The sequence below is a fragment of the Protopterus annectens genome, chromosome 2.part2 (genome assembly GCF_019279795.1).
Source record: "Protopterus annectens isolate FY-2018-M chromosome 2.part2, PAN1.0, whole genome shotgun sequence".
Taxonomy (NCBI): Eukaryota; Metazoa; Chordata; order Ceratodontiformes; family Protopteridae; genus Protopterus; species Protopterus annectens.
The window spans coordinates 648,132,960-648,159,573 of NC_056730.1; the positions used below are offsets into that span (position 1 = coordinate 648,132,960).

The 26,614-nt window shown below is 43.6% G+C and overlaps 1 protein-coding gene across 2 annotated transcripts in view; it reads left to right on the forward strand.

Moving 5' to 3' along the window:
* Window positions 1-26,614, forward strand: part of LOC122795754 (ankyrin repeat domain-containing protein 53-like) — a 397,950-nt gene that overhangs the window by 241,872 nt on the left and 129,464 nt on the right. For both annotated transcript variants that reach the window (XM_044064067.1, XM_044064068.1), the window contains exon 5: window positions 5,188-5,308. In XM_044064067.1, coding sequence (XP_043920002.1) covers window positions 5,188-5,308 — 121 coding nt within the window. The remainder of the gene's footprint in view (window positions 1-5,187; window positions 5,309-26,614) is intronic.

Sequence of the window (26,614 nt, forward strand, 5' to 3'; positions counted from 1 at the left end):
ATTTTTAAGTAATCTCTAATCTTAAAATATGTAAATTGCCAGCCTATACATATATTTTGAAAGTGAACCAGGTGCCAGTAGGCCATCATTTTAAAGTTAGGATTAAACTGTCATTCTTCAGCTCTTTCATTTCTGTACATTGTAGCTCTGGCCCCCAGCAGATACCAGTAATGTAGCAGTTAGCAGAATATATTACATTGTAGTGCATGGAACACCTTGATTACGCACTGATATTGGGGAAAAGACAAGCTCATTAAGCACCTTTCTGGCATTAGAAAGTTGTTTAACAAGTTTTTGCTAAGCGTTCTTAACACTAGTCTTGTATTAGAGATTAAGAGTGGTCAGTGTGACCACAGATGAGCAACAGGAAGCTGTTAACCATTTCATACTTCATTTAGGCTTTATTTTAAATTCCAGAATGAAGTATAAAGTGCTTTACACCTTCTTACCAATATGTTGTGGTAGAATCTGTCCGGATGGCAGCAGTAGGGGTATTGCAGCTTTAAAAGCTGTAAAACACTTAGCGCTACTAACAGTTTTTTTCATCAGTCTGTTGTTTTACATGGGGGCAGGTAAAGCTCCATGAAGTACAAGTAATTAAGCCTGGGCCTCTCTTGACATGGATGACTAGATTTACCTCTCTTGCTTCATTTTCAAGGGGAATTTCTTGACGTCTATGTCTTGGACATATACAGCCTGGTTATGACTGGAGACCTGATTATAATTCCCTGTATTAGCCCTGACATTCTCATTATCTTGTATGCATGCACATACATGAAGCTAAGAAGAGGCAATACATGTGTAGCACAGAGTATGTTAAAGGAAAAGGAAAAAATATCCACAGCTGGAGAAGGTCTCCCATGATTCTGACATATTGAGCTAATAGGGCCAAGTCATCACGTGAGGTGGTTGCTAGCAGATAGCCATATTTTGCACTGGTGGGAGGGCCAGAAGGAGAAGTCAGTGTCCTTTCTACAATCAGAAAGTTGGAAAAAATAATACTTGCAGGAAGTGGCCAGGCTAGATAGGCTACACAATCAGCATCTACCAAGTCTCTTTTTCTACATAATATGTCATGGGTAGAAAAGACATGCTTAAAAATACTTGGCCAGAAAGGCTAGGATCTTCTTGAACACTAATTTCTCAAAACAGTTACCAGACATGTTATAACTAAGAGTAACATTCAGATGTTGCAACAGCACTATTAATTTTGAAAAATGTATAGTAAACAAATATCTCCGAATACTACATATTAACATTCTTGTTAACTTCACTGAGCTCCCAGCCTGAGTACCCAAAGTTGAGCCACAAGTTAGTACTTCTTTTCTGGCTAACATTTAAGGAATCTTCTTCTTCTTTCAGCTTTTCTCGGTTAGGGGTCGCCACAGCGGATCACCTGTCCGCTCATGATTGGCAGTGGAGTTTTTCTGGTGTCCAGTCACCAGCCTGGCGCCCAACGTTCCACATAAGGCACACACACACACACACACACACACACACACACACACACACACACACACACACACACACACACACACACGCACTCACACCTAGGGCCAATTTAGAGTGTCCAATCCACCTACAGCATGTCTTTGGGATGTGGGAGGAAACCAGAGCACAGGGAGGAAACCCACGTGACCACAGGGAGGACATGCAGACTCTGCACAGAAGGCACCCCAGCCAAGGATCACATCAGGGAACCTCTTGCTGTGAGGTGACAACAGTAACCGCTGCACCACCGTGGCCGCCCTGCTAACATTTAAGGAATAAATAGATAAAATGTATATAGCAGATCAACTCTTCTCAAGGGAATTCTCCAAGCAAGGTATTTTAACGCATTTGACCCTGAACAGCAGGTGTTTAATTGAGTCTATATTACAACGTTGAAATGCCATAACATCGAACACCTGAACGCCGATAAGTATTCAGCGAAATTCACTTCTGTGATTCGCTGAATACATATCGGGCAAATAAATACTTGCCCTGCAATGCAACTGAACTAATTCTATCTAAACCAAACCCACCCTCCAACTAAATATGCCAACTTCCGAGATCGCAGTACAGTGGAGAAAGCGGCAACATTGTGTATTTGGCCATCTACCTCTTTGCTCAACAAGTATTTAACGGACCGCGGAAGTGAATTTCGCTGAATACTTGTCGGCATTGAGGTGTTCAATGTTATGGCATTTCAGCTCCGTAATATAGACCTGTTTAATTAACCATTTGTTTCCTGAGATCTTCTAAGCCAGGAAACCACTTGCTTCCTGAGAGCTTTTCTCCACAATCCTCTACTGAAAACACACAATTAGATTTATAATACCTGATAGATGATGTCAGTTACAAAAAAAATGTAAAATATGATAGCTCTTCAGTAGGCAGTGGGCTATACACTGTTATTGATATCAAAGGCCTGTGTATAGATATTGATTTTGTATTGCAGATTTGTGAAAGAAAAAATTTATTTTAACAAAAAAATATTAGTGTGATGGAAATTAAAGGGTTATATTTCTGTAAGTGTGCAAGACAGATCTAAGATATCAGTGACACTTTCAAGAGCTTTCTAATGATGTATGACCAGTGGGGATAGTATCATGCTGTTTCTGATATTGCAGATTAATACAGATTATACATATAATTATTTACTTATTTATTGTGTTTTGTTTACTGGGAAAGTCTGACTGGACGCAGGTACCATTTTCAGTGGAGACCCAGGGAGAAAAAACTCCAGATAAAATACATATTTACAATGAACAACAATAAAAATTAAACATTTTAATAATTACTTTGCAGGTAGTATTGAGGCAAATAGTAAAGACATATATCATATACCTTAGACATTATAATATATTACACAAGTCAAAGACGTTAACTTGTAATAGCTGGAGATAAAAGAGCAATGATAATGCACATAGATTCACTTGAGTTAAAATGCTTTGCCTGGAGAATTCCCTTGAGAAGAGATGATCTGGTATATACATGTTATCTATTTATTGCGTAATGTATATTGACATTAATGAGGTAGGATGTGACTAGAAGAGGAACAGAAAACAGAGGAGGAGGATGAAAGGTATAAGCAAAAGCAAGAAAAACATAAATATAAAAAGTTCTGATAGTGGAAAGGTTGAGATAATGGTAGGTAAGATGATGCTGTGGGTATGGAGAGGATATTAATGGGGGGGTTTACTGATATAGGTTAGTTAGAGGAACAGTAGTGGGGATGAAAGAGAAAGAGACAGGGATAAGAAAGGTGAAAGAGTCAAGATCATTGATAAAGAGGTTGGCAGTGGAAGAGAAACAGAAAAAAGGTGGGTTTAGTCAGGATAGGAGCACGAGTATACCCATAAGGAAGTTGGGTGTTATTTTAGATCTGGTAGAATAGAGTTTCAGCACTTAGCAGCAATGATTGAGTTAAGTGAGTCACCTAAACTGTTATGAGACTTTGTCCTAGTAAGGAGATATTTGTTTTGTGAGCAGAGATTCCTAGGAGAGAAATAGTGCTTGAGGATGTTTTATAGTGATGGGCAGGTGTCGGGTTTGTGTATTATTTTGCGGGCACTAAGCAGTTGGGAGTAGGTAAGGTAATTAGGTAGTTTGAGCCAGTGGAGGTGCTTCAGTGCTGGGGAGTGCTGTGAACGGTTTGGTAAGCTGGATGCAAACTTAAGTTATTTCATTGCAGCAAACCACTATTTTATGTTTTAAGGTGGAGTAAATGTTACTGAAGGTTAGTCAGGATGGGTGCTGCATAGAGAAGTGAAAGGAAAATATAAGATGTTGAAGAATTCCTTGAGTAGTTAGTGAGAAAAGGTTTTTTCTGTAGAGGATGACCAACTTTTGGTGAGTTTTCTAAATATCTTGAGTGGTGCATTGATCATATTTTAAGTTATCTTCAATTAAGACACCAAGTTGCTTTGTGTTGAATTTTTTTTTAATTTGTGATATTATTTGCTGATGTGATGTTGATTGTTTCTGTGGTGACAGAGATTTGAGTAAAAACTGCATTCATTTGTTTGTTTTCTTAGCATTTAAAATCAGTTGGTAATCATTTAGTCAGGCCTCAACTGAGGAAAAGGAGTCCTGGGTCATCTTGTAGAGTAGCAGTAGACTTGGTGAAAAGCATATGCCCTTGGTATTGTCTGCTTATTGTACAATAGAGGCTACTTTGGTAGCTTTGTGAAGATTATTAGTGAATAATTTGAATAGCAAGGGGCCCAAAATAGATCCCTAAGGTAAATCGACAGAGACAAAAAGAGGGAGAGATCTCATTTCCATTTTACAGCCTGGAGTCTATTTGGTGAGATAGCTGTGGAACCAGATAAGGGATGAATGGGAAAGTCCTAGAGAGACTAATTCATAGAGTAGGCACTGGTGTGAAACTGTGTCAAATGCTTTTGACACGTCTAAGAAGAGAGAGGATACTAGGTTGCTGGTGTTTCTTTTAGAGTGTATGATTTTGGTAAATCAAAACAATAGTTTGAAACAATATTAATCTATAGAACCATTTGTACTAGGTGGCAATATTGTGTGCCTTAATGTTTTGTATAAGGTGACCCCATTTGTTCATTTGTAGGTCACACAGCTTTTATGAAATCAATGTAGCTATAGAAATATAGTCATAACTGTATTACCAAAAGAGCATTTATTTTTCAGAATATCTTCATATTACCCACCATGCTTTAATGTCATGTTGCTAACACCTACAACTTGAATACACCACCCCAACAAGACAGTATCACATTGTTTTAGCATTATTAATGTAAACATGGAAATATGTCATATTGTTCATAACTTTTTGCATACACTCTTTAATAACTCAAGCTATGCAGATCCTATGCTGACTGTCATGCTTAGCAAATCATATCAGCTTGTAGATGCCATCTTACAGCATCATTTTTGAATATATACCTTTACCAGGACTTCAGAAGTTAGACTTAGAAAACAGTGGAGAATATGCTCGTTTCAGGAGTACAGGGAAGTCCCCTGTAAAGATAAACATACTCTAACAGGATAAAAAGAACATTTGCTTTCCTGATAAATATACTCTTGTAAGAAATAATGATTTAAATTTGCAGGTTAGTACATATTTTGAAAGTGGGTTTAAACAACCAGATAGAAGTGCTAACAATTTGAGGCACAAATAAGAAAAGCATGTCAAATTATTTTATGATCATTTAAAAATTTCCTGTTTAGGTATCTCAAAGACAGAATGTGGAAAAAGGGCAAGGAAGAATTTTTACATCAGCTTCAACAGTTGAGTAAAATGAAATGCCAACTAATACTTGAAGAGCTTGCAGTTAAAGAAAAGTACCAGGTAAAAACATTGTTTCAGTATGGTTTCCTTTTCTGAAGGAACTGCCCCATTTAAACATGTCGAAGTCTGCATCTTCCATCAAATTATACAAAATAATTAAAAAGAAAAGAAAACATTGAATGTGACCCACCTGTATTTGCCTGTCAAGTGATGATATATTTTATATGTCTCTGTGTACAATGACAACAACTTCAGAATGGTGGCCTCAAACGTACCATGGCTATCTAATGAAAGAAGAGTCTTTCCCCCGGATTTACTATTCTTCCATGCAGGACTAGCTTAGTCCTGCACGGAAGTGGCTGTTTTGGAGCAGGGTGGCAGCGCACCATGCATGTTAATGAAGGCACGATGCCTGAGCTCCTAATCTTACACAGAGCGTGTAAGAGTGCAGGGGGCATGTCTGAGAGCAGAGCTCTCAGAATATACACGCCACCACAACAAAGAACTGCAGAAAGGCCAAAGGAATGAGCAAGACCACTCATAGGTGTCCGCATATCCCCAGAAACATTCTGCCACGTGTACAACCGCAATAGTAAATACAAATCAAATAATCTTTTTTTTTATTAAGAATCCGATGAAAGCTAACTGTAGGTGCATCGGTGCGCCCATCGCTTAGCTATGGTTAATGCAGCTTAAATGGCTGAAGAGGATAACAAGGAAGATATATGCAAATGAAGCAGTATAGCAATAGTGTAGTGGGCAGAGCATTCGCCTTACGAGCAGGCATTCCCGCTTCGAGTCCCACTGCAGCACATTCCATTTTCCATGGCAAATCACATTATGACCAATATTTTAGTTGCATAACCCACTAAATAACATATATTTGTGAACTGGAGTACTGCATTAAATGCACATGTGAGATGTCAGTGTCATAATGTTGCAAAGTCCCCAGATAAGCACATGTGCCCCATACAGTATATGTACACAGGAATCATGGATACAAATGGAAGGTAAAATGTGTAATGAATGACAACTCCATACAACTTCCAAATCCCCCAACTTCCCAAGAACCATTAGATATTACTGTCTAAATCAGTGCAATTGTAAGTGGGAGTAAGCACTAGTAAGCAAGTGTAAGCACCAATAAGCAGTAGTAAGCATATTTAAGCACTAGTAAGCGAGTTTAAGCCCATTTACATGGGGGTAAGCAATGCGCACACAGGTTAAGCAATATTGAAGCTAACTCTCTGTAAACATATTTAACCAGAGGTTAGCATTGCTTACCCTTGCACAAACCTGTGCAAACCCGCTTACAACTGCTCAAAAGTGCCTTAATCACCTTGTACCCAACGGCGCTTGTTCTGCCCAGCAACAAAATAAACAGCTTTGCAGGTCTACACTATAAGCACAGTAGTTAATCTCCAAGCCATCACAGCAGTATAGAAGAATGAGACATCACCAAACAAGTCCTCACTATTGTAAAATCAAACTGAACCTGTGAATGGAATCAGTATACAGTCATATGTTCTGTAACGCACTATGTGAAATGGTGTACAGCAGTAAGCCCAGATGTGAGGTGTAATTGTAATAGAGTGTTGAAGTCCCCAATAAAACACAAGGACCCCATACAGTGTACGTACACATGAATCATGGATACCAGGCAAATATATTTATATAAGATGCAATGAATAAGAAATCAATGCCAAAATGAAAATATAATGCAAAGTCTAATGTAAGTAATGCTAAGGATTGCACAGGCCAGCTTAGGAGGTGTAAGCAATGTGTAGGCCAGCTAACTCAGTGTGCCCAGTGGTATACCCCCTTTAAACAATGCCAGCCTTAGGTAAGCAGGTTTGCCCATAGCCTTGCCTTTTCAAAACCGGCCAATCATGGAAAAGTGCAGGAAATTGGCCCTACTTAAATCCAACAGGCAGGAATACATCTTATAACTGGTTGTAGCTTCCCCTTGCAGGCACAATGGCAGAAAGGGGAGAAGGTGTGTGCTTCTGGGCACAGTGCTGGTGCATCCAGGAGTCCAGAGTCATGACAGGACTCCTTGTCAGAGACCATCAGCAGAGACTGCTGCAGGGCCAGTACCAGGATTCCCAATATAAGGTGGAAGCCTGGGACCGTCTCACCCATGACCTCACCTGTACCACTGGCATACCCTGAACTGGTGAGCAGGTCAAGCATCACTATGCCGACCTGAAGCGGCATAAGGGGGACCTCTTGGAGCAGTGGATCCAAGAGGCTAGAACGGCAGGGGCTGTCCCAGCTGTGTGTAAGTATCATTCCACTATGTGTGTAATAATTGCCAGCTCGTGTATGTCATGGATAGGTATGACTAAATATTCCTCATGTCCTCCACAGCTGCAAGTGAGCGGGCCACGAACCAGGAGGCCCACGGAAGTCGCCTGGAGAGGTTGCTATGCAAGGCAAGTCAGTAATACTCTTGCATGTACTGTCATAGGAAATATATCTAAAAGTATTAGTAAATTAATTCCCTGTATAACACCTGTATTGTTTAAGGCAAGTACTACATACACCGGAGAATATAGCAGGAAGAGTCTCATATAGTTTGTATGTAAATAAAAGCGTAATAGCCTGACAGTAAAGGTCTAACTGCTGGACCGCATGTATATACTCTGGTATCATATGGTAATGTAGATTTGCAATCATGTAATAGTACTGTTGTATTAAGCACTGTTACCCACAGTGTGCACCATAAATAGAATGTCTAGGAATGCCTGTATATGACTGGTGTAATCCCCAAAGACCATTTAGTACAACTGAGAGACACATAGACAGAAAACAGTGAAAAGGCAGACAACAAAATCTGAATAGCACATGCAACTGAGAAGTTAACTGTCTTATTTTTAGCACACACAGCCATGGTTCTAATCCTGGCAATGGTAGTAGTTTGCATACAGAATCATACCCTACAACTGTACAGATATGTCCAGAATGTCCAGTAAAGTGGCCCATATATGCTGCCTGTCAACCTGTCCCCTTGGGAAATCAGTGGGATGATCCCAGACATATAGGCAGCAAACAGGAAATACAACTGATTGACACACGTCTATGAGAACAAAGCTGGCACACTAGCAACTCCCCAAAACCTTATGAGAGTAAGAAGCCACATATGTCCCATTCATACCCCCATGTTGTCAAGCTGTGACCAGAGTGTGTACAGTAACAGAGTGAGATGTATGTACATAATAGTAATGTGGAATCTGGTGCTGTGTGTGGCAACATTCAGGTAGTGCTAACAAACATTTCTCCCACAGGTCTGTCAGATGTCAACACTGTGCCCAGAAATACAAGAATGATACCCTATACTGGTACTGTTTACTTTGGTATTGTATGGCATTGTGACTGATGCAGTTGCTCTGAATAATAAGTTATTACCATCACTGTCGCCCATACTGTCCTACAAAATATAACTGTCTAGGAAATCCTGTATAAGAGTGTAGAAATACAAGGTCAGAATGCAAAACAACAGGAGAATTATAAGACAAAAAGCAAATAGGAGATGTACAGTAATATCTATATACACACACAACTCTGATGGACAGTGTTTAAGTTGTAGCAGACACAGCCATGGTCTGAATCGTGGGAGTGGAAGTAGGCTGCATACAGAATCATACCCCACAAGTGTACAGATAAGACCAGAATGTCCAGTATATGGGCCCACATCTGCTGCCTGTCAGCCTGTTCCCAGGGAATACAACTGATTGTCACACATCTATGAGAACAAACCTGTCACTCTAGCAACTCCCTAAACTGTTATGAGAGTAATAACCCAAATATGTCCTATCTACACCCCTATGTTTTCAAGCTGTGACCAGTGTGTGTACAGTAATAGAGTGAGATGTATGTGCATAATACTAATGTGTAATGTGGTACTTTGTGTGGCAACATTCAGGTAGTGCTAACAAACATTGCTCCCAGAGGTATGTTGGATACAAACACTGTGCCAAGAAATAAAAACCTTGATACACTGTACTGGTACGGTTTACTCTGGTATTGTATGGAATTGTGAGTGTTGCAGGTGCTCTGAATAATAAGGTATCACTGATCACTGTCACCCACACTGTGCCACATAATATAACTGCGTAGGAAAACCTGTATAAGAGTGTGGTAAGTCACTAAAGAATGAAGAGGGCAATAATCTCGATATGTCCCGCTTCACCTGCATGTAGACAAGACATGGCCAGAGTCTGTGCAGAAAGAAATGAACAGCTCTGTGCACAGCATCAACCCAGAATCTGGGAGTATGTGTAGAAACAGTTAGTTAGTGTTAAACATTTCCTCCACAGGAATACCAGGTAAGAGGTGTATACTGAAGGTAAAACCAGTTCATGTATAAAGATGACGACAGCCATATCACTGTCCAATCTAAGGCTATAGGGTAGTGTAGTAATACTTGTAAGGTACAGATAACAGCCCTGACTAGGAAAGTAATGTAGACTACAGGAATATACTAGTTGTTAATTGACATCTTTCTCCCCCCATCACCATATCTCCAACAATAAACTACATACCCACCTCAACTGGTATGTAATGACTTCACTGTTCTGATTATGACCTACTGGTTGATAATTATTTAAATCTGTTTCCATGCATGTGCTATATTGAAATATTCCAACATTGGTGGCATAGTGCCATCAATGTACCTGCATGCTGTTGTTATTACCACTGTGGTCCCATATATGCATGTGTTCCATTTGCTATGCAACTGTTCCGTATCTGGTGTCTGGGTTAATGGGAATATCTATGCATGCTGTTATACCTAACCCTGAAATGTGTTAACTATTACTAACCCACATATGAAGATAAAATGTAAACACCATAGCACGTTTGGGAAGGCAGGTCCCAGTGGACCCACCTGTCCCACCTCAGCTGGCCGTGGCACCAGGCACCAGCACACCTGGGGCTAAACCTGGGACCTCCTCCTCCATTGGTCCTGCACCACCTTTGGGTGGATCCGCCTCAGGGGATGGGACTCGTCCCCCACCCCCCCACCCCGTGAACGGGCACGGACAGGAACCTGTCATCCGTCGCCAGGTCTGGGTCGTGGTGCATAGCGAGCTCTGCATGGAGGTTGGAGATCTGCTGTGTCAGCTCGAGGGCCATGTGTCGCAACTAGAGGGTCAGCCTGGCTCTGCGACACAGCTCCCAGCACAGCCACCTTCGGGGCTGTGAATGTGCATTGGTGACTGCCAATGGATGGGGACCTCATGTCATATACCGACCCTGTATGCATCTTGTTTGTCTTGTCTGTTAACCTACAAACCTACCTCCCCAAATATACCTGCTACCCCTCCCCAACATCCCACTCTCACCTGAAAAAAAAAGGGCAATCTGTTCCCAAAAAAAAAAAATCTTGCTCCATACATAGCTGTCCATTTCGCACACTTGTCCACTGGACACATGTAATCTGGTTTAATTAGCATCACAACATATTATTGTTGTCCTCACCCCTCTCTCAGTGGCTTGAGTGTCCAAATCTACCTCCAAATTCAGTGTATATGCACAGCTGTTGCTGTAGAAGAAATGGGCAGCTATGGACGTTCCCTACACCCGTCCTGCATATCCCTAGCTATTTTCCCTACTGTCTTTCCCGATAACCAGGACCTGACACGACATGGGCACAAGATGTTAACAGTACTCCATCCCACATGTATGATGTCAGGCTGGTATCAGTAACATATCATGCAGTACAGTCTGGCTCCCATAGGGAATGTACAATGTGGAAGCAATCAACATCCCTAGGATACATATCACAGGCACATATATGCAGATACAGATATATATATATATATATATATATATATATATATATACATGTGTACATATATATATATATATATATATATATATATATATATATATATATATATATATACATATATATATATAGATATATATATATATATATATATATAGAAAGATACATATGTAGAAAGTGCTCACAATATGGAACAGCCACTATGCCTACAGTTACCACCTTACCAACTGGACACTGTATGAGACACCCATGCAAATGACAATCGTTGCCTGCAACATATACCCACAGAGAGGTCAAAGGATATAACACCACACACAGGCTTGCATACATGGGAAAGCTTTATTTGTGTACTATTACAGTTGTAAATGCCATGTCATATAGCTGTTTAGACACAACATCCATATAAACAGAGTAATGCAACTGAGAAAGAGTTATACTAATACAGTAGTCTGGAAAGGTTGACATATGTTGCTGTCCAGGCTGAGGCCTTCAAGAAGTTCAATAGTAAAGACAGACTGGGCCACAGGATACCAAACAAACAATAGTAAGTAATGCAGATGTATAGTTCAGCAACCTCTATCTACACTCTGTACACAATCCCTCGGGGTAAAGACCTCAGTTGACACAATGGGATGTAACTGTTACATAATAAGGCATAGGTGCCACTATCACAATCACACTGACAAACAGAACAGTCTGTATGGCAGGAGGTAGTAGGCCTGCATTTACCCAAGGTGGATTGTATGGTAATGTACATCCAGATACCTTAAGGCAGCATACCCCTGATACCCCCACATGTTGTAACAGCCTAGGTTAGTTACGGTGCATCCCCCCCAGACTCAATAGAACAAGGCAATATACCACTGTTACATACACTGGCCTCTAGAGTGCATAAGGCCACACATGGGTGAAGCCCACACATGTATGGCCCCAACCCCACAGCATGTGTGGGGGACACAACAGTAGTGGACTGATGGCAGGAATGGCAGAATGACATACTCATAGCCCACTACAGAACAACCCATGACAGCATGTCATATGTGCAAAGCCTGGTATGTAGGTAGAGGACAGAGGCTGGAACACAGGCCCATATGTGTAAAACTGTTGTCATTCACTAAGCAAGTCGCTGGTGTTACAGGATAGTCTGCAACATACCCTTAGTCAGGAATATAAAGTTAGAAACAGAAATGGATGTAGCCATGTACTGATAGCACTCAACACGTACATTGCCAGTGATATATCTGACAAAAGACATGTGTGGTGAACAGACAAAACATAATAGGCACACCTCTGGCCATCAAGAGAATAGGCTCACAGCTGAGAGCTGTGCGGACAGACTGCAGTCCAAGTTAAAGCAGTATGTATACACAAACCCTGTAACACCAGTGCTATACAATGCATACAACTCTACTCACACTGTAGTTCTGGAACCTCCTACAAATATGTAGCTGGCCTGAGTGTGCAGGTTCTCCTGTAAGAAATATTGCTACCTGCTGTCTGTAACACTGATGCCCACACACAAGTAGGATGTCCATCATACAGGAAAGGTAAAGGGACCGCGCCCACATGATGTAGGGATTTATAGTAGTTGGTTGCCATGACAGTGGTACACAGCATGCTGCATGCAGGTAGCAAGTGGAGGACACTGATTAGTGCAGAGGCCATCACCTGATCATGTGCATCACCTACAAACTCCATGCTGCAATCTATGCAAAGCAGCTCATTCTATTTACTGGAGAGAGACTGAGAGAGACAGAGAAAGAGAGACTGCACGTATAAGAAAAAAAAAAAAAGAAATACCAAACACTCTAGAAGAGTCTGCAGTCCCAGAACAGGTATGTGAAGTATATATGTATGTAATTGGCCGTAGTACTTGGTCCATAATAATGAAATAGATGATGTGGACTGCTTTATATGTGCCTTCAGCTGTTGTTGTAATGATGTTCAGCTGAACAACTGCTAAGGACAATAGATTCCGTCCCTGTGGGTAGTGGGCTATACCCCTCAACCATGCAGAGCAGCACTCACTGATAAGATGTAAGCCATCATAGTGTGTGCTGTGTAATGGGAAGTATGTATGTTACGTGGCCAATAGCTGGTGGTAGAAGTAATGCCATTATGATGGACACGTGGGATCCACAGCCCACCCCTTGCAGGATACTCAGGTTAATCTGTATTGTAGCATGCAGGAATGCCATAGGTGTGTAATAGGGTTACCTGCAATCTGGCCCTACATATACCCCCCAATGTCAGGCTGTGTCCATATGTGGTACCTGTCTGTGTTGTAGCAAGGCAGAACAGTGCAGCTGTGCAGGAAGGTGTTGAGATTGTGGACCTAATGTCAGAATGTACCCCACATATAGGTATGCATCTGTGTACATATATACATGTATATAATATCTATATATATATATATATATATATATATATATATATATAGATATATAGATATATAGATATGTATATATGGGTACGTATCACTTCACCTAAAACTCATTTCAGCTAAACTCATTTCACTGAGACCAAATCACCTGATGTTCATTTCACCTAAAACTCATTTCACGAACAAGTAGTACAATAAGGCAAGTCAAAGGTATATGTCCTTTTCCCCACTGTATTGTGATCCTAGTGTTAGTATATATAGTTGGGGGGTGTGGGGACATAGCCCCCAACTTATTTTGGTTTTATGTTGTCTGGTTTTGTTTTACTTTATTTAGTAAAAGCCAACTAGGTGGGGGGGCTATGCCTCCCTCACCTCCCTTAATATATATACTATCACCAGGATCGCACTACAGTGGGGAAAAGGACATATACCTTTGACTTGCCTTAGAGTACTACATGTCAGTGAAATGAGTTTTAGGTGAAATGAACTTTCGGTGAATTAGTCTCAGTGAAATGAGTTTAGGTGAAATGAGTTTTAGGTGAAGCGATACGTACCCATATATATATATATATATATATATATATATATATATATATATATATATATATATATATATATATATATATATATATATATACATGTATGTCCACAAATATACAGATACCCATGTGTAGACATATATGAGCACATATATACATCACATATATTTACACATATATAGATATATACCTATATGCACGTCTACATATATACAAACACACACACAAACATATATGTATGTAAATACATGTCCCCTATATTACTACCACAGTGCTGCATGCTATGTGCAAGGAAACAGCACACATAGCGATACACACAGATATCTACAGCTGTCAGTGTATGCAACATGGACGAGTATGTCACATGTAAACCCCTTGTTGGGACCACATTGCCCTTGTTTGTGAAGTAGGAAATGGGAATATGGGGAAGTGTGGCAGGTATAGTTGTGGAGGTGGTCAGGGTTGGTAGATGTAGAGGACAGTCTACAGGGGTGGTATGTGACACATAGTGGTTAAACATCCTGGAGAGTGTGTGTGATCTGTGATGTGGATGCCCCATGGGCCCCAATATGGACACAATGGGAACAAGCCTCCCACCCACTGCTACTCACAACAGCAGTCCACGTCCTGAAGGTGCCTGGCCTACAGGCTGAGGAGGAGGAGCATGTCAGCCCTGTAAATGTGTACTGGGTGCCTCAGAGTGATGTAGCACATCCCACATGTGTCTGTGGAGCCCGTTATGGAACAGACCCTGGACCTGCCCTCAAGGGACAGGAACATGTCTGTGTGTGCCCCCGGGGGGGGACAACATCCCCTGGGTCGGTTCCACCTGACGGTATTGCTGAACCAGTACATGAGGAGGCCCCAGGGTGGGACACACATGTGATGTGGCCAGGTAACATGGGCAGATGGGTTTGGAGAGGTGGTTCTGCTGGGCAATAGTACATATGCATGCTATTGTGTCACTGTTATAGAACATATGTTGGTAGTAATAGTCTACACAATCCCGGAACATGTCCAACAGCATGCATAGATATCCCCAATGACACAGAATGTCAGATGTGCAGCAATCACAAAGCAGCCATACCACAGACATTTATGGAACCATAGACAAAGACAGTATGTTCACCAAAGATAGTGGCTCCAGATATAACAAATCCACGAGCTGTTAAAATCCGAAATCAAACTTCCTTTAATAAACTGATGCCAAAATAAAAGCAAGAAACAAAATAAAAAGTCCCTTAAAAGCCACACTATCTTTGGTGAACATACTGTCTTTGTTTTTGCTTGTTTTCCTATTTTTGAGACAGTTCACCACAGCGTTGAGGGCATTTTGTTATTTATGGAACCATAGTGGCCCTGACAATGGCAAGCAGGTGAATAGTCTGTAACAGGCCAGCAGTGATAGTGTCCACACAGGGAACATGGCTACAAACACATAGCACAAAGTGTGGTACAATACAGTATCTGTCCCACTGGTAGGTAAGATGTACCTAATGAGTTGTGTGTACAGTTTGTTGTCGCTGATGTGGGGGGGGGGTGACAGAGATGTGCATTAAGAACTGTGGTAACCTTGCTGTATGAGTTGCTCAGACCTGTTTCCATCTTTATGTCTTTCAGGCAAGATGTCACATGCACGGCTACCATCTTACTCAGCTGCTGAAAATGAAGTAGTGCTAACCTGTCCTGTTTGGCCGGGCCGCCCATGATCAGCAGGAGCGGACCGCCCTGTGGAATGACCTAGTCCACAGGGTCAGTGATGTCAGACTGCACAACCGCAGTTATGAGCAGGTCCGGCATCATTGTTCTGACCTGCTTCGCAATGTCCGTCCGCGTGCTGCTGCAGTCCAGGGGGATCACCTCTCCATGGGGGGAGCATGCCATCCATCCCCCCCTGACACATGTGGAGGAGCTCCTGGCCAGCCTCATGGCACCTGCACATCCGGACACACACCAACCGCCAGACGCCTTTGTGGAGGTGGGTGCCACCCACACACCAGCCAAGGAGCGTGCAGGTAAGGTCACAGGGCACATCCGTAGACCACTGTTGTGTATACATCCGCATCGGTACAGGTAGATCATGCATATCTGACATGTCATAGATATATTTTGTTGCTGCATAGTAGTGATAAACAGATGTCCATATGTGGTAGTATTGTGGAAATGTAAGGCTGATGTATTGTAATACTGCACTCACCCTGTAGCACTGCCGCAGTTGTGGCCACTGACTATGCATCTCTCACCCTCTTATGTAGGTCCCTCTGGCATACCACCAAGGCTGCAGCCTGTAGCTGGTGAGTATGGTTTATGTAGATGCTTGCCAATACCCACAGACATTGCCAACATCCTAGCTGACAGGTTCAGTGCAAACTTCTCCCCCCCCCCCCACCAAAAGGGCAAATATCTATCCCAGCAGAGTGCTGCCCCCCTGACATCTCAGATGCTCAGGTAAGAGACGCCCTCTCCAAAGCAAAAAACACAGCATCAATGGGACCAGACGGTGTCCCGGGCTGCGTCCCACATGAACTCCAAGAAGAGCTAAACCCAAACATAAAACTACTGTTCAATCTCAGCCTTACTACAGGATATGTACCCAAAGAATGGCATACAGCAACAGTGGTCCCTCTCCGCAAAGGTGGTGCCTCAACGGATCCTGGAAACTATCGCCCTATAAGCCTGACTAGCTTGGTCTGCAAAGCTATGGAAAGGATCATCATGGACCTCATAAATAAAGATATTGGGGACCTACAGACACTGGATCCTACCCAGTTCGGCTTTGTTAAGGGCAGATCCTGCCTCTTAAACCTGGTCGATTTCTTTGAAACAGTCACCAAGGTCATTGACGAGGGGAAGGTGGTCCACACAGCCTACCTGGACCTCGCAAAAGCCTTCGATACAATACCCCACTCGGGCATTATAGATAAGCTCACCAGCTTAAATATAAACCCCTATGTCACTAGATGGGTTGCAAACTGGCTCAAGGACAGAACCCACATGGTTAGAATTGCTGGAGCCATGTCAGACTGCAAACCATTTACAAGTGGCGTCTCACAAGGCTCAGTCCTGGGACCTCTTTTGTTCGGTATATATTTCTCGGAGGTACAGGCCAACACGGAAGGACTGTGGCTGACCGAGTTCACAGATGACTGCAAACTGGGCGCCATAATCAACTCTCCATCCGACACAAGCATCCTCCAAAAGGGCCTCATAGAAACAGACAACTGGTGCCAGAGCCATGGCCTCATGCTAAATGCCAAAAAGTGTATAGTCATCCCCTTTGGCAAAAACAAAGTGCCCACAAATTACCACATAGGTGGTAATCCATTAAGTACAGAAGAAGTAATTAGGGACCTGGGGACCCAAGTTGATAGCAATCTCTCATTTGACAACCACGTGGCCAAAGTGCTTAGAAAAACATTTTATATAGCCCACCTAATCATGAAGGGATTCACATCTAGATCAGGGGAGGTCATCGTGCCTCTTTACTCATGCCTCATCAGGCCCATAATTGAGTACAATGCCCCTTTTGGGATGTACCTTACCAGACACCTGCAGCAACTGGAATGACCCCAAAAGTACCAAGAGGATCAAAGGGCTCAAACAGATGCCATATGCTGCCCGGTTAAAGAAACTCCAGCTCTACTCAGTGGCATACCGCCTGCTCAGAGGCGATCTGTGCCTGATGTATAAAGCCATGTCCAACCCGGAATTAATGGACATGCTGCACCTCAGAAAATCCAAATCCCATCGAGCTACGCGCTCGAGAGACTTGAACCTCAGCACTGAAATAAATAGGACATGCTGGAGGGACAGATTCATAACCCAGAGGCTCCCTTCACTCTGGAATAAAATCCCAGTTCAGGTTAGGCAGAGTCCCTCATTGACTCTCTTCAAGAGGAATCTTGATGAGTGGATGGGAGATCGTAGGTTTACCCTGGGTATCACTTCTGTGTCACTGTTAGACAAAGGCACAGTATACTAACCTCGAAAAAAGTCATAGCAAAATTTATTTAAAATGGGTGGCGAAAGCCAAACACACTCTGGCTAGGCTTATAAATGCCCTAGGGCAGATAGCCTAGTATGAACCTATGAACCTAATACACCGGGCATGTAATGGCTATGGTATATGCCATGCACACATCTAACACACCTACCCAGAATGCATGCAGTACATGTGCACGTATTGTTGTTGTGAAATGCATGGCTTCACAGGGGTGACCATGATGGGGTATTGGAAGGGTATGTTAGACACCTGCATGATAACTAACTTCCTGTCATTGTGGAATGTGTCCACAGGGAGTAACATAATGGTGGGAGACATGGCCTACAGTAGGGACATGTTTGGAACAGCACCCATATACAGTGCAACACCAGTGTATATACCTGTAGGACAATGGCTACTGTAGAGATACACTATGGCATAAGGCATTACAGTGGTCCACATTATCAGCTAGGACTAGGCTGTAACATGTGGTGTTCAGTGTATGGGACACTGTAAAGTGACACACATGTGTAGGGCTTACTCATCATCCATCTGCAAAAAGGCTGAAGGAGGGGGGAGAGGTGTCAGCATGACACACCAGTGCACTGCAGCAGGGATTCTAAGGATGCAAGAATGGCTGTATCTGCACATAGGTTGAGGACCTGTGGCAGCCGTAACCCTACACCCACAGCAATAGTGACAGCAGTGTGTGAACACCAAAGGATGTGCACATGAGTAGACCTTGCAATCATGCAGAATAGGGGGACATGTGTAGGGCAGATTAAACATACACTGGCAAATGCAGATGGCCCATGCTGGTATACCTCTGCCAGGAGTAGGGACTGCTGTAGTACACACAACAAGAGGTGCGACAAACCGTCATGATAAGGGTGTGCACAAATATGCCTGCACGATGTGTATGCATTGCGGTCAGCATCTGCACACCTAACACATTCCGGAGACTTTGCATGTGAAAGTACAGGACATATGTTACATATCGGGCTCATGTACTGCTGAGATATGCGGTGATGTGGTCCCATGGCAGATCAAGGATGGATGCGTCATATCAATAAAGGTAAATACACCCCCCCATAGCCACGATATGCTCTGATGTTTGCCAGTGTAAGAGTATTGGATTGGTCATACATGGTCCACTGATGTTAAGAGCTGTGCATCAGACATCAGGCATTCACAAATGACATCTGTCCACATATCATACCAGGTATGTGTTGCTGGAAAACATAGGATCTGTGAGCAGTAAAGCTGACATAACTGACACAGTAGTACACATTCAGCAATGGGCTGTACACCTGTGAGGTGTGCTGCACAGTTCATGGGAAGGTGCAGAACAAGTGCACAAAAATACCGTATTCATGGGCGCAGAGGTATCCAGGGGAAGGGGTTTCACCTAGTAACACAGCACATGCATCACACACATGTATACTTTTGCCAGCATAGATTGACTATAGCTGCACTGCATGCTGTTAAGTTGTCTATCTCGCCTTCATTCTTACTGTTTGCTGTTTGGGATCAGAGCCAATCCTTGGCTCCAAGTCGGCCATCTTCAATAGCTCGAGAGCTGTTTACTGGCTCAAGGCTACCCCTTATCCCATGATGCCTAGCGACAGCTACCCAGATCTCATTTGCCGCTTCAGCTGCGAGGTGTGTCGTTTTCTGGCTCAGGCTTGTATATTTTCATTTTTTGTGTAAAAATATTCTCTTAGACCCTTTAAACTAATAGATCTTTTACTTTAGCTTTATTCTGTACGTGTTGTTGAGTACTTCATTCTTCTTAGTTCCCTTTTATTTAGAACTCGTTTAAGTTAGAGAGTTCTCCCCCCTCCCCCTCTCCCTAGGATAGCCGTTTAACTTAGAGGCTCTCCTTTCCTTTTCTGCTATCGTTAAAAAAAAAAAAAGGTTATATATATTTATAGCTGTACTTGTTTAGTGTAGTACTTATTTGTCTGTCTGTGTTTCCCTTGTGGTACTTAGTTTTTTTGTAGTTGGGTCATGTCTAAGGAAGCTAAAGTATCTGGCTTTAAAAAGTGTGACTCATGCTGTCAGAAAATGTCTCTGACAGATGGGCACACTAGTTGCGTCTATTGTTTGGGCGCTGTTCACCTGCAGGACTCTTGTTCTATTTGCTATGCCTTTAGTCCAAGAGTCCTGCAGGAGCGTAAGAACAAATTGATCCTTAGGGGTCTGTTAAAACGTCAGGATTCACTGGCAAAGAGTTCCCAGCCAGTGAAATCCCCAAAATCCACCTTCGGAGCTGACTCTTGTACAGGATTTACCCAGTATGTCGGTTCTGGCTGGCACTGACAAGACAACCCCTCCGTCGGCTCCATCGGATGTATCGGAGCCATCTCGGAGCCATAAGAGGCTGAGGTCCCCTTCATTAGAGTAAGTTAATTCGGTTCCTCGGTCTCCATTATTGCAAAGTGAATGTAGCCACCATTTTTCACACTCCTCCCGATCCTCTAGGCTGTCAGATCATGATGTGGAGAGAGTAGTAAGTAGGTTGCTTAAATCACAGGCACTAGCAAAATTATTGTCTAGCCCTCCTCAACAGGTATTGGCTCCATCCACTTCCTTTTCTGCTCCTCCTCCGACTCCATTGAGTTCGAAGCTGGAGTTCGTTGGGGTTCGAGTAGTGGAACCGTCGGCTCTGATCACCATCTCTCCTTCAGCTCTGACTTCGGCTCCGATTACCTCGATAGTTCCTTCGATCGAGGAATCTGGATGCCAGGGCTCCATCGTCGGCTCCGAGGGGGGCGAGTGACATTGGACCCTTGTCCAACCCCGTTCTCCCTCTCTGAGCATCGGCGCAGATAAGCTCGGCTCCAACATCGGCCTCGGAGCCGTCCCCCTCAGTGTGGAGAAAAATTACTATTTCTTCGGAACCAGAGCTTTCTCTGCCTCGAGGCAGGGATGCCTTTGAGGTCATGTGGAGTGTGCTGTCCCCCGAGACAGCTCCACTACTAGCTCTATCGGCTCCGTCCCCCGTAGTGTTTCTGCCAACCTCTGTTCCTCCTCCAGACCCCAAGCGTAGGGAACCGATGCCCCAGGACACCCCATTGGGTGTTTCCTCTTCTTCCAAGGCCTCCCCTGATCACTCAGAGGAGCCCCCTCAGAAGAAGATGTGCAAGAGGAAGCACACTGACTCCCCTGAGTCTGTCACTTCTGATACAGACTTAGATGAATCGGAAGGGTCCCAGAGATCCTGCTCTGAAGATGTTTCCTTTTCGGACATCCTTGAAATGCTTAGGCAGAGGGGGAACTGGACTCCCCTAGCCCCTTCTGAGGATGTGTCTGTATTCCTGGATGCTTTTGGTTCCCGACCTTCCACCTCCTGGGTTTCTCCTCCTTTCAACCCACGTATGTCTGTAGTGGCTCGAAAGGCTTGGTCAGCTCCGGACACAGTGAAACAACTCCGAGGAGACCTAATAAATTTATTGCAGCCCCCCAGGATAAGCAATTCCTTTCTAAAGGTGTGCCCGTTGATGCCATGGTGGTAGCAGCAGCCACCAAGAAAGAGTTAGCAGATACCTCTTCATCTGTTCATACCCCTAACAAGGAGTCTAGGACAATGGACAGGTACGGAAAGCGAATGTTTACTTCAGCGATCTTCTCCATGAGGTCCCTGAACTATCTATGTCATTTTACTCACCTTCAAAGGGATCTCCTTAAAGAGCTTGGAGATACCCTTCAGGATCCTAGAGCTGAGGGAGTACAAGCCAAAGTAGCTTCCCAGCTAGCGACTCTTAATTCTGTAGTTAACTCCTCCATGAGGCTCATTTCCTGTGCAGCCGATGGAGCGAGTAGAGCAGCAGGCACGGGTGTGGCCCTCAGGAGGCATGCTTGGATGTGGCTGTGTCACTTTGTGGAACCCTTTCAAGTGTCCTTCACCAATACCCCCTTCGATAGCTCCTTTCTCTTTGGGCCACAGGTGAAAGACACGTTGACTAGGTGTGAGCAAGAAGGCAAGACTCTCTCTGCCATGGGAGTCCATTTTTCCACTCCCTCTAGACCTTACCCCAAGGGGCAGAAGAGTGGGAAGATGTGGTTCCACAAATCTCAGGGAGCCTTGCTTGACACGTGTGGTGATTTTTCCTCCAGAAGCAGAGGGGGAAACAACAATAATAGACACCACCCTCATGGCAGAGGGGGTCCGCAGAACCAGGGCAATAGAGAATCCTCCTCTGACAAGCCCTTCCAGCATCCCTGAAGGGTTGCCCAGCTGCTCACCTGTGGAGGCAGTCGGGGGAAGACTTTCGCTGTACACAAAAGCCTGGCAAAATTTAACAAGAGGCAGATGGGTACTATCCATTATATCCGGAGGTTACAAAGTTCCCTTCCATCAATCCCCCTTACAGTCAAAGAAGCCCCTTCCAGATGTTCCACCCAATCTGAAGGAGCAAGCAGTAATAGATGTTTCAAAACTGTTAGAAAAAAGAGCTATTCAGGAAGTCCTCACAGACCTGCATGGATCCGGAACTTACTCAAGATTCTTTTTGGTACCAAAAAAGACAGGGGACTGGAGACCGATTCTGGATCTCAGCAGACTAAACAAATCTGTACAAAGAACAAAGTTTCAGATGGTCACGCTACAGTCCATTCTACCCTTCCTGGGTCAGGACAATTGGATGTGCTCGATAGATCTTCAGGATGCATACTACCATATCAAGATGGACAGACACTCCAGGAGATTTCTTCACTTTCGGGTGGGGACCAGTCATTACCAGTTCAGAGCTCTGCCCTTTGGTCTCACCACAACCCCCAAGGTGTTCACCAAATGTATGGCAGTGGTCACGGCTCACCTGAGACGTCAAGGATTCCAGGTGTTTCCATCTCTAGACGACTGGCTCCTCACTGCTACCACCAGGCATCAACACTTACAAGCACGGGATTATACAATCACATCTTGCACCCAGCTAAGTATTACAATAAATTTTGAAAAATCTGCCTTGTTGCCCTGTCAGTCTATCACTTACATAGGAGCAGAATTAAACACAAGGGAAATGTTCACAAGGTTACCGCTGGAAAGAGTGTCCACAATTCGTCAACAAGTGTAAATCCTAATGCAGAGCAAAAGGATCCAAGTCAGGTATGTCCTTCAAACTCTGGGCTCCATGGCAGCTGCCATTCTTCTACTTCCATTAGCGCGTTTCCACATGAGAATTCTTCAGTGGCTTATTTTCACGCAGTGGTCTTTCCAGCAGCTACCCATGTCTCACATGATCCTGATTATGGAGGCATGCAAAAGGCACCTTTCTTGGTGAGTGGTCTCCCCACTAGTGACTCAGGGCAGACTTTTCATACAGCCCACTCCGGTAGCCACAGTGACTACAGACACCTCCCTGATAGGGTGGGGGGTGGCATTATCTGGGCAGGACAGTCCCAAGGTACTTGGCAACCTCATGAGTACCATCTGCACATAAATGTCTGAGAAATGAGAGCCGTGCTCCTAGCGTTGCAAGCCCTTCAAGACTCTCTTCCTTTCGGGACCATTACAATTCAAACAGACAACATGTCAGTGGTGTGGTACATCAACAAGCAGGGTGGAACCAGATCCTACCCCTGTGTCGAGAAGCACTCAGACTATGGCAGTGGGCGATTTCCTCCCAACGTTTTTTGATTGCGATGCACATCCCTGGGAGATCCAACGTCATAGCAGACAGGCTCAGCAGAGCTATCCTCATGCCTCACGAGTGGTATCTGAATCAGGAAGTTGCGGATATTATCTTCCGCAAATGGGGACAGCCTTGCTGTGATCTTTTTGCCACCCCTTTCAACAGCAAATGCAGCAACTACTTCTCCCTTCTTCCGCTTCCAGGTCACATACCCAGAGACGCTCTAGTCCATGATTGGCCTCAGGGACTTCTTTATGCCTTTCCTCCATCTCCCCTGACACCAAAACTCATGCAGAAAGCAAAATTGTTGGGTTGTAAAATGATCCTCATTGCCCCCTACTGGCCTCGACAGATATGGTTCCCGTTCCTGCACCCCTACCTTCTCGATCAGCCCTGGACTCTGGACCCAATTCCAGATCTCCTGATTCATCAATCAGGCGGGTTGCATCAATCCCTCCAAACTCTCCAGCTCACAGCTTGGTTGCTCCACTTCCAACCTTAGCCAGGCTTCCCAGCATTTCCCTAGCAGTCCGTGAGATTATCGTTTCCTCACATAAGTCTACAATGAGAAAAACTTATGCTAGCAAATGGAAACGTTTTTCTTATTGGGCAGAGTCTAGGAATGTGGATCCCTTCTCAACCCCAGTCCACGAAATTCTTGAATTTCTAGCACAAATTTTTCACTCCGGGGCTGCTTCTGCTATGATTAGGGTACAATTAGCGGACATTTCTAATTTTCATATCGGTTTGACAAATTTTAACATCATGTCTCATAAGCTCTGTAAAGCTTTTTTGAGAGGAACATCTCTTCTTAGACCTCCAGTGAGAGATTCCCCTCCTCCTTGGGACCTTAATTTAGTCCTAACTTCTTTAATTCTGCCTCCCTTTGAACTGGCAGCGTCCTGCTCCATCAAGTTTCTGTCTTGGAAGGCGCTCTTTCTGGTGCTATCACTTCAGCTAGGTGTGTCTCAGAACTACAAGCACTATGTGTTCATCCTCCCTACCTGGTGTTTCACAAGGACAGAGTTGCTGTGAGGACTAATCCTTTGTTTCTTCCTAAAGTCTGCTCAGAAAATAATTTAAATCAATCTATAGATATCCCTGTGTTCTTCCCCAATCATACCAACAAGGCAGAGTACAAACTTCACCAATTGGATATTCATAGACAATTACGTTTTACCTGCATAGAACTAAAGAAATAAGAAAGTCAGACCAATTATTCCTTTCTTATGCCTTAAACAAACAAGGTTTCCCAGTTTCCAAGGTGACCTTATCCAGATGGTTGTCCCACACTATTACATTTATTTACTAGTTATGGAATAAAGAGTTACCAACTAAACCGAAAGGTCATTCTACTAGGGCATTAGCCATTGTCCATGAATTCCATCTGTGCTGCTGCCACGTGGGCAAACCCTCATACCTTTATTTCTCATTACAAGGTGGATATGGTCTCCCGGAGCAGAGCTGACTTTAGTTCCACTGTTCTGAAGAGTCTGATCCACTGAGCCACCCAGGATGTTAGGTGCTAGGGACGCTGTCCCAAACAGCAAGAATGAAGGCGAGATAGACAACTTAACGTTAAGAAGTTATGTACCTACCATAACTTTCCATGTTAGTTGTCTTCATCTCGCCTTCTTTCTTGCGTCTTTCCCTCCATCCCCCCGTCCTAGTGGATCGAGAGGAGTCCTTTTTCACTGGCTGAGTATTCTTTTATTGTTATTCTTCTGGCTAGGTCTTCCTAACCTGTTCTAGATATTAGGATGCATGGAACAACCATTTTTTTTATAACTGGTTTCTCTCATATTATGTCTAGATTAGCTATTTCAAATGAGATCTGGGTAGCTGTCGCCAGGCATCATGGGATAAGGGGTAGCCTCGAGCCAGTAAACAGCTCTTGAGCTATTGAATATGGCCGAGTCGGAGCCGAGGATCAGTTCCGATCCCAAACAGCAAACAGCAAGAAAGAAGGCGAGATGAAGACAACTAACATGGAACGTTATGGTAGGTACATAACTTCTTATTATGACATGTTGACAGAGAGGTAATTGGAGGACTGAGTGTACTATCATTGTGCAACCTCACCTTTATGTGTGTGCGTGCATCCTGGTGGGTAGTTAGTTTGTCTCTAGGGTCACTCAGGTGAAGTGGAGGGAGGTTGATGCATGTAGGATGCTTGTGTGCATGTGTGTGTTTGTGTGGCTGGCCATGTATGCACATGTGTGATTGTGGGGTGTTCATACAGCAGTACCTCCCTCTGGGATCATGCAGTACATGTACATGGACTGCCAAATTACACACCAGGAATACTTGTCATGTGTGTAATCACAGGACAGCTGATAGTATAATATGGTCTGTAGCATGGAACAGGCATTGAGAGGGAAGGTAGACACCAGGTACACCCTTGATATCGCATTCAGCAGAGATGTCACCTATAATCCACGTATGTAGCACTACACATGCATTGGGGAAGTACTAGTCAACACCAGGGAGAGTATCCAAATATTACAGTTGGCACATGATAGGCTGAATGAGCAACATATCTGGCATGTACTGAGCATTACATACAAATGACACACCAGTGCATGATGATATGGATAGAACATAGTAGCCCACACATATAGGGTTCATGCTCATGATGTCCGGACATACAGAGGGTGCATACGGAATTATAGCAGTGAGGCCATGTAAAGCCACTACACACTGGTCAGGCAGGTAATGTAGTAACAGGTCTTGTGTTGTGACCGCTTGTGTAGGCATTTAGAGGACTGATATGTTAATGAGTGGTATCAATGTGTGTATGTTAAAGGGGCACTGGCTCAGATTTTTTACTAGAGGAGTTTGTTTACATTTTAGTACTCTGTAAGTCACATGATCAGCTAGAGGCAAGGTTTTCAGATAGCCTTTTTAGCATACTGCAGGTCAGATTACACAAACTCTCAGTGGGGGGTTTTAGAGGAAATGCTTAGAACTTGCAGCTGCAGTTTGTCCTTTTGTATTTTCCTTCCCCCACTCATGAGCAATTAGATTAGCTGAATGAC